Genomic DNA, 12010 nt, shown 5'->3' on the forward strand with positions numbered 1-12010 from the left:
TGGGCAGAGCCACCTGGTCCGTAAGCTCCCTTTTGATTTTAAGTTTGCGTGTGTGCATGCACATGCATGCCATGTTTGAATATAGATTTTATTTCTGGAAAAATGTCCAAACACTTGTACCCTTTTAGAAAAGTGATTTTATGATCGTTCCTTTTGTATCCTATACTTTGATACCACACACATTATCTTTTTATTAAAAAGAATTCAGTGATCCTTTGAAACACAGGTTCCTGGCCCCACCCGGGAGCTACTGAGCCATTTCTTCACGGGCCCTGGAACCTCATTGGCCTCACACCACCCAGATGACTCAGAGACCGCCCAGAGCAGGGAGCGGGTGCGAGGCAGCTGAGCGCAAGCGCAGGGTCCCTGCTGAGCGGACGGGCAGCGGAAGGGGTTGCTTCACCAGAGTAAGCTTCACGGTCCTCATTGCTATAACATTCTGTGATTTGTTTCTTTAAGGAAAGAGTTGTGACAAAGGACAGTCTTTTTTGACTGACGCCCCAGATTCGCCAGCCACATTAGCCTACAGAAGTATAATCCAAAGTAAGAGTCTAAGTGCGTCTTGTAGCCTCCAGAGCCTGCAGGGCCAGGAGGTGACACTGGGCACAGTGGGTGGGCGGGGAGGAACTACCTTCCTTTTAGGATGACAGTGGACCCCGCTGCGCCACCGCAGGTGGGGGCAGTAGTGGGGTGGGGCCAGGGTGGCGTGAGGTGTGACTCTCCTCAGCAAGGTGTACAGTGGGAGACCTCCGCCTCCATGAAGCTGTGGCAGAAAGCCGCATGTTGTCTGACCCTGCCCTGGGCACTCATGGGCGTCCATTGCTGGGCAGGATGCCGGCAATGAGGGTGAGCACTGGCTGCGTGGCTGGGCAGCTCAATGCCGAGGGTAAGCTACCCCGGAGTGCCCGTGTCGGGATGTGCTGTCAGCTGGGACTCGGGTGAAGAGCTGCCATGCATCTGTGCTTGTCGCCTTTTCCCAGGAGTCCGAGCGTTTTGTCACCGACACCCTTCCCACGAGGAGGAGCAGCGCAGCACGTCCTGAGCGGAAGCGGCAAGGACAGGCCAGAAACGCTCAGCCAGGGCCCAGTCAGCAGCACGTGGAGCGTGCCGTGCGCATGGGCACAGCGGCGGGGCCCAGTCCCTTCCCAGGGACGCTCCGTGTCTAATTCTGTGCATATGCAAAGAGCCTTCCTGACAAGTGTGCTGATTTCCAAATAAAAAACATCTCCTTCCCCTCTGCATCTCGGGACTTCCTTCCCAGGACACACACTGGGTCCCAGGGCTGTGGTTTCTCCAGGACCAGGACGGAGCCATCTATGGAAGCCGCCCGTCTCTGAAGAGAAGCCCGAGAGAGAGAACTGGGGGCCTGGGTGCGACTCATGACAGCACAGCACACAGCCGCGTTATCAAGCAGCACAGGGACTCATGCAGCCAAGGTTAAAAATGGCTCCGAGGCCAGAGCCCAAGGTGCAGTTTTGTGGTGTCAGAGTAACTCGGGAGAAGCCCTCAACACCCACAGTAACAGCTGGGCAGTCCTTCTGGTAATGCCCTGTGCCCGTAATGTGTAGAGCTGTACTGAGGCCCTCTGTGAGGAGAGGACCTGCTGCCCCCCCCTCTCCGGGCACAGAAGTGGAAGGCTGAGACATCCCCTGCTCTTTCCCTCCGCCTCCCCACCAGGCCTCATCCCCTCCTTTCTGCCTGGCCCTCCCTCCGTCCAGTTTGCACAATGCACTATGAAGAAGGTTGGCCCGACCTTCCCGGCCCAAGAGTAGGCTGTGGAGCCTGGGATGACCCGGTGCCTAGTCCCTGACCTGGCTGAGACTCCCGTCACCCCAGACCACTGCCCCTGTATATCCCAAGAGCCCTCCTCACCTAGTGCTGGTGGATCTCCAGCCCCTCGAGGCCCGGCTTCTGGAAGTCATCAGGGCAGGCCTGCAAGGGAAGAGTCACCCACGTGCCCATGCCGACAGGCAGCAGCGCCCTGTGCTGCGTCAGGGCCTGAGCAGCCCTGCACGTCCTCAGGGCCAAGCTGGTCGCTGTGTGCCAGAGTCTAAAGCCATGCCATTCAATCTCATTCCTAACGTCTAGAAATAACTTGTTAAGGGCGCGGGTAAAATCAACCCCAAATCTTGTGGGTTTCCCCCCCTTCTTAAGCCAGTCGTTTTAAAATCTGTTCAACCTCACAAGCACAGCCTGGGGGTGGAAACCGAGCCTGCAGTTGCCAGCAGGCCTTATCTGGTGGGTCTGGGGTGGCCCAGTCACTCACCGTCTGGAACACGGTCTGGGGCAGGAAGCTGGATGTGACCCTGCTGATGTCACCATCGCCGCCCATCTTACAGAGGATGTAGCCGTACAGGTTAGCTGCTTGGAGAGAAATCCCAGCGATCACAAGGGCCTGGTGCAAACAAAGCAGCAGTGTGACGCTTCAGGTGCTGGAACGCCCCTCCTGAGCCAAGCAGATGTGGCCCTAGCCAACACCTGCTGGCGACTGCCTGCCTCACCGGCCATGGACAGACACTCCCTTGAGGGGCCCCCTACCTTGGTCCTTGGTGTCCACTCACAGCCAGCACCATTATCCCACTCTACGGGGAGGAAACGGGCCCAGGGAAACTGAAGTCGTCCAGGCTTACAGAGTGGACACCTGGTCCAGTCTAGACTGGACGGCGGAGCCCATACTTCTCAGTATACCCCGGGGGCCTTAGTTTGTGTCCAGATACTGTGTGCCCACCTTCAGCGTGCCAGCCTGGCGGGGCAGTGGCACGCCTCCAAGAGAAGCCTTCAGGCCTCTTCTTCCTGCTCAGGCAGATGTCCCCACCCCGTGCAGGGTGCCCACGGCTCCTTTCCAGCAGCAAAGGTGATGGGAACCCTCACTTAATTACAAAAAGAGGCAAGAGAGGGCACCCTCCCAAACGTCCATGAATGGAAGCTGGATAGACAACCATCTCGTCACTCAGCCATGGGAAGGGGGGAAGGAAGGCGTGGAGCACAACATGGACACAGCACAGAAGCACGGCCCTGAGGCAGGAAGCCAGTCACAGGGTCACACGCCTGTCTGGACCCACTGACAGGAAATGTCCAGAAGGAGCAAATCCCGAGACAGAAAGTAGCATAGCAGACAGCCAGCTGGCTGGGGCTTCAGGGAAGGGAGGATGGGGGTGATCGCTAATGGTGATAGGAATACTCTAAAGTTGTTATAGTGTCTGTACCCCTCTGAGCAGACGAAAAGCCATAGAATTGGACACTAAATGGGTTAATCACATGGTATGTGAATTTTATCTCAAATAGGTACTTGACGGCAACTAAACCAACAACTGAAAACCCCATTTTCACCACTGCTGGTTTCATAAGCTATCGAACGAAAAAGCTCACTGCCCCAGTGTCAGTTCTGACTCAGCGCAAACCTGGGAGGCAGCAAAGCGCTGTCAGAACCATGGTCGCCTTTTGATCTGGAACACGACAGGAGAATCCTCAGCAAAAGGGTAGTGGGGGGAAGGGGGCTGCTGAGCAGAATTTCAAATTCCTAATGGAACACAGACGTTATGGCTCATGGAAGCTGGGAGAACTTCTGAAACGATTGCCCTAAAATAATCTTTAGACCTTAAACCAAAAATATCCCCCAAAGTCTTCTTAAAACCAAACATTAATTTAGCTTACAAACTATGTCTGCCTTGAGCCCTTTCCACGTCACTATGGGATCGAATGGACAGCAGTGACCGGGAAGGGAAGAGTCCGTAAATTCAGAGTGCTGTGGGCTGGCAGGCATGGAGTGGGACAACGCACACAGGCAAGGGGGCAAAGCCAGTGTCACTGTGTTGTAGTGGTGACCGAACTGGTGTCTACTGGGTGTTCTCAAGGACCACAATAAAGTGTGGGTGTGGGTATCATCTTACCAGCCACTTTAGCTTCAAGGAAAACAAGGTGCTGAAGAAGAACACGATCCAAATCATGGGGCAAATGATGAGGCCAAGCCAGAAGATGCGGGCTTCAGCTTCGGTGGCCGCCATGTTGCTGGCCGGGACCTGCGGGGGGACATGACCCCGTTCTCAGAGAATGGCTCTGATGCGTGTGCCCGGTGTGCACAGTCTCCACGGAGCACCCCAGCGCCGTGTGCGCAGGGCCCGAATCAGACGCTGCACCACTGCAGGGGCCGCCGGCCGGACAGCGTGCACCACCTGTCCCAACTGTCCCGACTTCATGGAGAATACCTTTCTGGCTTCAAATATCCAGTGGCTCTTCCCGTCTTCGTCAATCTGGTTCCACCACCGAAGGCCCGCCAAGACTCTCCCGGTTACATTCTGAGGAGAAGACACAGGAACGGACAGTGAGGGACCACAGGTGCCCCCTGCGACACTGAAGCGTGCCAGAATGATGGGCCAGCGGGAACTCATCCCTTCCTCAGGAGCTTGGGGCGCAAGTAGGAAGACGGGGCGTGAACAGGGCACTCTCAGTGTCTGTCTCCAAGACTTCTGAGTTTGAATTATGCACACCTCCAATACTTCATGGAGATAATGTGCATCTTAAAAGGGGCAGCGTTCCCCTGATTTATTTATAGACATCCATCAACCAGGGGCCTCCGAGTGGGCACAGACTCACAGCAGCCCCTGATGTGTCTGAGGGGAGCGCATTCCAGGGGTTTTCAAGGCTGTGTGTGACCTTCTGGAAGCAGATCACCAGGCCCATCTTTCAAGGTGCTTTGGGTAGGTTTGATGGCCAACCTTTCTGTTTGTAATCAAGCACTAAACTGTCTGAGTCACCCAGGGATGGATGGATAGGTAATATACCATGATAAAAGTTCATGGAGAATTTCCATGATCCCTTGTTCTACTTGGCCTTGAACTTTCTGAAGCCTCCTTGTCTCTGTGGATGTGTGTATTATACACACACACCCCTGTCCAGTGTCCCGCAGTATTATACACACACACCCCTGTCCAGTGTCCCGCAGTATTATACACACACACCCCTGTCCAGTGTCCCGCAGTATTATACACACACATCCCTGTCCAGTGTCCCTCAGTATTATACACACATCCCTGTCCAGTGTCCCGCAGTATTATACACACACATCCCTGCCCAGTGTCCCGCAGTATTATACACACACATCCCGGTCCAGTGTCCCGCAGTATTATACACACACATCCCGGTCCAGTGTCCCGCAGTATCTGCAGGAGATTATTTTCAGGACCCCCCTGGAGATAACCAAACCCACAAGCACACACTCAAGTCCCCGCTATAAAATGGTTAACATCTCTGAGGTTTCCTTGCATATAACTTAGTTCACATCCTCTCAGGCATGGTTTCCCAAAGTGGGTGAGACCACCCAGGATTTGTGGGGGGACCGGAACGATCGGGGAGGGGGGCCAGGGGAGCTGAAAAAGCAGATACCAACACTTTGTTCTGAATTATGGGCTGTCACAGAAAAGTTTTTAATTGCTGGGGGTGGGGAAACTTAATTTTTTTTTTCTGAAGAGGGGATGATAGGCCAAATAGGTTTGGAAACTTGTGATTTCAGCCATCTCTAGATTACTTACAGCACTGAATGCAAGGTAGACACTATGCCTGGCACTGTACCATCCATTTTAGCCTGTGAGGGCTCGGATCACATAGTTGCTTTCCCCCACCCCCACCCCTTAATTTTTTCCATCCAAGATTTGTTGAGTCTTGAATCTGCAGGCAGGAAAGCGTGGATCATACATGTGCATGGACAAAATCCACATATCATGCATTGTGTTTATACATGGTGCGTTGTATGTGTAAGTTTTACCCAAAGCTCTCTAGGAGATGTATTTGCAACCATGCAGTGGATACCAAAAAGCCATTTAGTAAACACTCAACAGTGTACTTTTCAGACCAATTTTAGTAGGCACTTGCTGGAAGTTCTTAAATATGTATCGGCTGGTTGAACCAAAGTTTCCCTCCTAAAACCCCTCACCCCTCTGGGGCAGAGCCAGGCACCGGGGATGGGACGGGGGCCTTACCTTCACTGACCAGAAGTCCAAGGACAGGAGCAGCAGCACGGTGACAAAGCAGCCCACGAAGCTGCTGCTGAACCAGTCACAGCACAGGTAGGTGAGGATCGCACTCACTCGGAAGAACAGGTGGAAAAAGGTGGCCAAGGGGTGCCTAGGAGACAGACCGGAAGACCATTCACTCAAGCCCGGGAGCCTGTGTGCTCAGACCACTGAGCAGCCTGCAGTGAGCGGGATGATCCAGAATTCTGAGTAGCCTGGAGCAAGTGGATTGTTCTGGAACCCTGAGCATCCCACAAAGAGAAGAGTGTTCCACACTCCTGAGCACCCCACAGTGGAATATTCCAGACAGCTGACCACATGGAGTGGAATATTCTAGACTCTGCACTGCACAGTGGACTGTTCTTTGGGGCACTTCACACCAAAGCCCCACCAGGCTGCAGTGTTGAGGAGCCTGCTGCCCTTATTCAGCAGTCCCCTAGCTTGGGAGTCTCCATCACACCCGTCGCATTTTCCATCTCCCTCAAAGAATTCAGTACTTTCCACTGATCTGATTCCAAATATCACTTGCCCTCTTGGGGAACACAATCACCTTTGAAATGAAACATGATACCATCCTCTCATCTTTGAAGTGGGACGTGACAGTGCACTGCTTCTGACACCCAGTAACGATAAGGACCAGTTCCCTAAAGATAAAGGTTGGGCCATTCCCCTAGCAAGTCAGCAGTCCCCTTGTGCTGTCCCCCTGGGCTGAAGTCCTGGAGGGAATGAACAGAACACGCCCAGGACAGCTGGAACTCATCCGCAGGGTGCAGCACAGAGAGTGGACATTCACCCTTGGGCCCCTCAGCCAGCCAGAGGGAACAGAACAAGCTGGAAGACAGCCTCTCGCACCCCCACCCCACCCCTGCATCCCTCAGCCCACTGCTCATCGGGACGAGAAGGGAGGGCAAACCAAGACCAATCTGTCTAGAGCAGATAATAAATGCATGCATGGGACACAGGGCCAATGGCAGGGGGGGGGGCACTGTGTTTCTTTCAAACCCCATTCCCGACAGAGCCCAGGGAGAGAAACATCAGCTAGGACCATGGATGACCACTCCAGGATCACCCCTGCTGTCGAGAGCAGGAGAAGTCAGGGGAGAGCTCCCCTTCAGGGCCAGGTGAGGTGCGAGCACACCCCTATCCCTGATAATCTTCACAAGAAATCCCAAAAGTGTTTGTTTTAAAAAGGCTGGGTTTACATTGTCCCACAAGCCACCAGCCTACAATCTCTAGATGCCACCACCACACCTACCGCCATCAAGTGGGCTCAACTCATGTGGACTCTGTAGGACAGAGCAGAATGGAATGGCTCTGTACAGGAAGGCAGCCTCATCTCGTCCCTAGAAGCTCTGGTTTAGAGTTCCAAAATAGTGTGGACTTTCCAAAATGCGAGGCAGGATGGGGCTACGGGAAAGAGAGAGGCTAGAACTGTGGGTGAGCGCGCCTGCTTGCCCTTCCAAAGAAGGAGCGCGGTAGAGTCAACAGACTGCCTTGGTTAGGGGTTATGTCCAACCAGACACTCCGGGGTGAGGGTAGGGGCAGAGCTCAACTTCTCTATTGCCAGGAAGCCTGATGACAACTCTTGGGTCTCCTGCTGCTCTGCCTGCTGGTCCCAGGAATTGTCAGTGGCCTACTGATGGTGGATCCATTTGGCTCGCTTCGGACCTCTGCATCCACCAGCCTGTGACCCCTGCTGTCTGTTTCATCCTCTTGGTCTTTCCTCAATCTCCTGTTGTGCCCGGTGCTGATCCCAGGAACCACCAGCGGACTACCCCGACTTGACCTGGACAGGACTTAACCTAGCTCGACCACTGTGTAAGACATCCCTTGATATACATCTCTTCCTCTACACATCACTGGGTTGGTTTCTCGAGAACACAACCTAGGACACCCAATATAATCACCAAAAATCCAGCCAGCTACTGAGTCGGCATCAACTCATGCGGCATCAACTCATGGCAGCCCCGAAGCTGTTGGCATTTTCCATGGCTCCTTTTCAAAAATAGATTGCCAGCCCGTTTTTTTCCCAAGGGGCCTCTGGGTGGAATCGAATGGCCAGTTTTATTTTTCAGTTCAAGGCTGTGCTTATCAACCATTTATACCACTAGGGACTCCCCCACAAATGGTAAATCCCCAAAGCCCAAGACCACTGCCACTGGGTCAATTCCACCTCTCAGCAGCCCTCGCTTGTGTTTTCGAGGCTTTGAACATCTTTATAGGAGCAGACAGTCTCATCTTTTTCCTGTAGAGTGGCTGGTGGATTTGAACTGTCGACCTTGCAGTTGGCAGTCCGATGCCAACCTGACAGTGCCACCAAGGATCCTTTACACAAACTACAGACTCATAAAATTGATGGGCTTTCTGACGCTCATGGGAACTTTGGTGAAGATTCAATATCACAACTTCTGGTGACTTTTCAGCATTGACTCCTGATGCTACTGAGAAAGGAAAACAAGCACAAACCACACCCACCGCCATCCAGGTGATGCTGACGCGTAGGGACCCTATAGGGCACCATAGAACTGCCCCTGTGAGTTTCCGAGACTGCCACTGTTTAAAGCCCCCTCTTTGTCCCAGAGGAAGGAGAAAAGGTTGCCAAACCAGCAGCTATTTGCTAGGACAGTTCCCATCAGTGCCTCAGACACGGCTGTCCTGAGAGCCACCTGGGGGACAGGCTGGCCTGAGAAGCACACCCGGCAGTAAGGACTAGACGGGACCAAGAAACACTTCAAAACCTGGAATGTTCCAGAAGATGACTCTCTTGGGACTCTTAACAAGGGTTACCTTGTGTAGTAGTTAGGGATTGTGTCAACTATACACTCCTGGGTAGGGGTGGATGGAATCAAACCTGTCAACCAAATTGAAGCCTGATGACTCACCTCCTGGAGGCCATAAGCCTTTGGTTGAAGAGCCAGGTGAACAGAGACCGTCTCTCTCTCTGCCACTTCTCCTTCCTGCTGGCTGGGACTCTGCTGATGACTCTGAGAGCTGTCAGTGTCCGGCCATGTTCCCACCAGCTTTGGATCCATGTGACTCTGCACCCAGCACCCTGTGATCCTCCTGCTTCTCGGCTCACCTTTCTGTGCCACCGCCATGAGGCCACCTGAGTCTAAAGACGGACTTATGGACAAGCACCAGACTTATGGTCTTGAGGCGGACTGGGCTGGGCTGGCTTCTTGATACATGAAATTACTTCTTGCTATAAAAGTCTCTCATAGACATAGATGAGTGTCCCTGGATTTGTCTCTGGACAACCAGGCCTAACACATCTTGAATACTGTGTTTTTCCCCCCTTAAATCTTACTGAAAATCGTTCAACTCGTTGTCTTAATCCAACTTTGCACCTCTTCCAGTAGCTGGAAGTTCTGACCAGCTTTTAGAAACCTTGGTGTCCGGGGTATCGTTGTGTGCTGTCACGTGGATTCTGACTCATAGCCAGGCTACAGAAGAGAGTACAACTGCCCGGAGGGTTTTCAAGGCCGTCAGTCTGTACCAAAGCAGACCGGCCCACCCTCCTCCCTTGGGGTGGCTGGTGAGTGCCACCCACGGATGTTTCAAGGCACAGCCAAGCGTGGCACCATGGCACCGTCGGGGCTCTTGCATCTTGGCTCTCACCTAGCACTTTAGAATCGGTGAGTCTGTGTTCAGCCAAACCTTGTAATCTGTTCAATTAGGATCACTAGTAACTTGGGGCCTCCTAATAGATTTAAGGAACCCTAGTGGTGTAGTGGTTACGCATTGGGCTGCTCAGCAGTTTGAAACCACGGAGAAAGACAGGGCTCTCTACTGGAAAGAGCTACAGTCTCAGAAACTCACGGGGACAGTAAGATTGCGATGAGTTGGGATCGACTCCATTGGTTTCCTGCGGATTTCCGGAAATCAAATGCAAACAAGTGTCCAGTTGCCGGAAGGCTCCCCTTAGCTGGGTTCCGGTTACCAGCCTCCTTGTTTTCCCTTTTCTTCTTATTGCTTTGAAGGGAGCTGATTCCAACTCCTGGCATCCCCATGGTGTCAGCTAGACCTGATTATGTTGGAAGGAGATAGTCAGGTTTTTGTTCCAAGATGCCCCTGGGAGGACTTGAATCTTTCCGTGAGCAGCTGAGCACACGGACTGTTGGTACTTCCCCGACATGGATGGAAGGCATTAGTATCACACAAACAAAGCCCAAAGCAAGTGGATGGGCTCCTTACAGGGGCTGCCTACAGCCGGTCCAAACACATCGGCTGTATGATGAACCCTCTCTCTCCACACACACCCCATTCTGTGCACATCCAGAATTGGCCCAGCCTGTGCCCCCAACTGATACAAATGTCTCCTCAGACCAGTTCCCTGGTTTGGGGGCCTAGGAGGCCATAGTTAAGCTCTGTCTTCCCTGCCCCGGGCCTCTGTTGTCTCCAAGAACTCTCCCAAGCGCTCTGGCACATGCCCATGCCTGCACACACATGCACGACTGCTTCCAGGTTGCCCCCTCCAGAGGTGGACCAGTACAGTGGTGATAAGCCTGTTACATAAGCTCTTGTTGCCTCCGTTTCCGCTTCTGTCGGCAGGAAGGCCAACACTAGTCACTTCACAGGAATGTTGGCAGATCGAATGCAGACAGGAGGCCCTACAAAGTGCTCAGAGCACACGCGGCCCCCACCAGCCCCAGTGGGGGACAGTCCCTCAGCTCCACCCCCAAGAAGCCGCGCCGTAAATTCCCCCTCAGACCACAACTTTCTACACCTCACTCCCGAGGGGCCCATGGTTTCATCGCTCGCTGCGGGGATCGCCCGACCCGACCCCTCTGCTTTCACCTGAACCGGCTTCATCCACACAGGTCACGCCCCTGCGCCCGCCAGCAAGCCCCGCCCCCTGGCAGGTAGAGGGTGAGTGCCCCGCCGGGAGGTGGAGCAGGTGCAGACTTTTGAAGGGGGAAATGAAAACACTTAAATCAAGTGCCGTCCTGGTGGGGGAAATTTTGAGGGTTTTTGTTTTGCTTTGTTTGAAGTCCTTGCTATTTGTGCATCCAGCAGGAAAGAGGAAGCCCCTCGGCCAAATGGAGTGACGTGGTGGCTGCAGCGATGGGTTCAAACAGCCTGTCTGAGGGGTGCCCAGGACTGAGCGGTGTTCACTGCCGTGCACAGGGGCCCGCTGGGTCCGAGCTGCCTCGATAACATCTATGAATCCAGTGGGCCAGGTCTGGGCATCTCCCAGTCTGGACAGAAGTGCGGCAGACTCCCGATCAAACACGTACTCCCGAGCCCTCCGCATGTGTGCACAGTGAGGGGTCAGAGTTGATGCTATGGCAGTGAGCGCGGTGTTGGGGTGTTAATCCTGACCCAGGGCTCAGGAGATCCAAGGTTGGGCCCAGGCCCAGGCTTGAACTGTCTTCCATGTGGAAGATCCAGGTTCGATTCCAGGCCAATGCATCTCCAGCTGCCGGTGGGGCTTGGGGGTTACTATGATGCTGCACATCTTTCAGGGACTCGTCGCAAGAGGGTTAGGAAGAAGTCCGATCTGTCGACTTATGGAAACCAGCAATGAACACCCAGTGGACCAAAATGGTTCAGCATTCAACCCATCTTGCGGGTGGCACAGCCTTCTAGGGGCCATGGGAGTGGAAGCCAACTTCTGGCAGCGAAAATCAAGTCTGTTTATTGGGATTCAGGCCCCAGCTGGCCCTTGGTGGCCAGTGAGCCCAATGGTGCAGGCATGTGGGGAGAGTTGGAGGTGAACTTCCCTCCACTCAAAATAAAGCCAACTGCAGAGACCTGCCCCCCACCCCTCATTTGCTCCACAGAGCTGCAGGTGGGGGCGGCCTGACTGGGCCCCTCCCCTCCCCCCCAGGGGCGGGGCGCTAGAAGTCAGGCCCATGTTCTCTCTGTGGATACCAGTCACACTCTGAACCTGAACCACGTGTGCACATGGCTCAGAAGTCCTTGGACTAGACGCTTAAGACCAGTCACTTCTTGTATGAACACTTCAAGATCCTTAAAAAAAAAAAAAAGAAAGAAAGAAA

At 53.7% G+C, this 12010-nt stretch overlaps 2 protein-coding genes across 8 annotated transcripts in view; one reads left to right on the plus strand and one right to left on the minus strand.

The window, feature by feature from the left end:
• Positions 1-1239, plus strand: part of NUBP1 (nucleotide binding protein 1) — a 16183-nt gene extending 14944 nt beyond the window's left edge. For 3 of the 4 annotated variants that reach the window (XM_045283895.1, XM_045283907.1, XM_045283909.1), the window contains 2 exons: positions 460-543; positions 981-1239. In XM_045283895.1, coding sequence (XP_045139830.1) covers positions 460-543; positions 981-1042 — 146 coding nt within the window. In that variant the 3' untranslated portion in view covers positions 1043-1239. The remainder of the gene's footprint in view (positions 1-459; positions 544-980) is intronic. The other variant, XM_045283902.1, reaches the window with a different exon arrangement.
• TVP23A (trans-golgi network vesicle protein 23 homolog A) overlaps positions 120-12010 on the minus strand; it is a 38928-nt gene continuing 27037 nt past the window's right edge. The window contains exons 1-7 of one of the 4 annotated variants that reach the window (XM_045283931.1): positions 8891-8956; positions 5976-6120; positions 4206-4295; positions 3891-4019; positions 2267-2395; positions 1873-1932; positions 120-1038 (exon numbers count right to left, since the gene is read on the minus strand). In XM_045283931.1, the coding sequence (XP_045139866.1) occupies positions 1873-1932; positions 2267-2395; positions 3891-4019; positions 4206-4295; positions 5976-6120; positions 8891-8904 (567 nt within the window). In that variant the 5' untranslated portion in view covers positions 8905-8956 and the 3' untranslated portion in view covers positions 120-1038. Of the gene's footprint in view, positions 1039-1872; positions 1933-2266; positions 2396-3288; positions 3521-3890; positions 4020-4205; positions 4296-5975; positions 6121-8890; positions 8957-12010 lie in introns of those variants that run through there. The other 3 variants (XM_045283925.1, XM_045283917.1, XM_045283929.1) reach the window with 3 other exon arrangements.

The sequence above is a fragment of the Echinops telfairi genome, unplaced genomic scaffold (genome assembly GCF_000313985.2).
Source record: "Echinops telfairi isolate 266 unplaced genomic scaffold, ASM31398v2 ScPeMD7_5;HRSCAF=22, whole genome shotgun sequence".
NCBI lineage: Eukaryota > Metazoa > Chordata > Mammalia > Afrosoricida > Tenrecidae > Echinops > Echinops telfairi.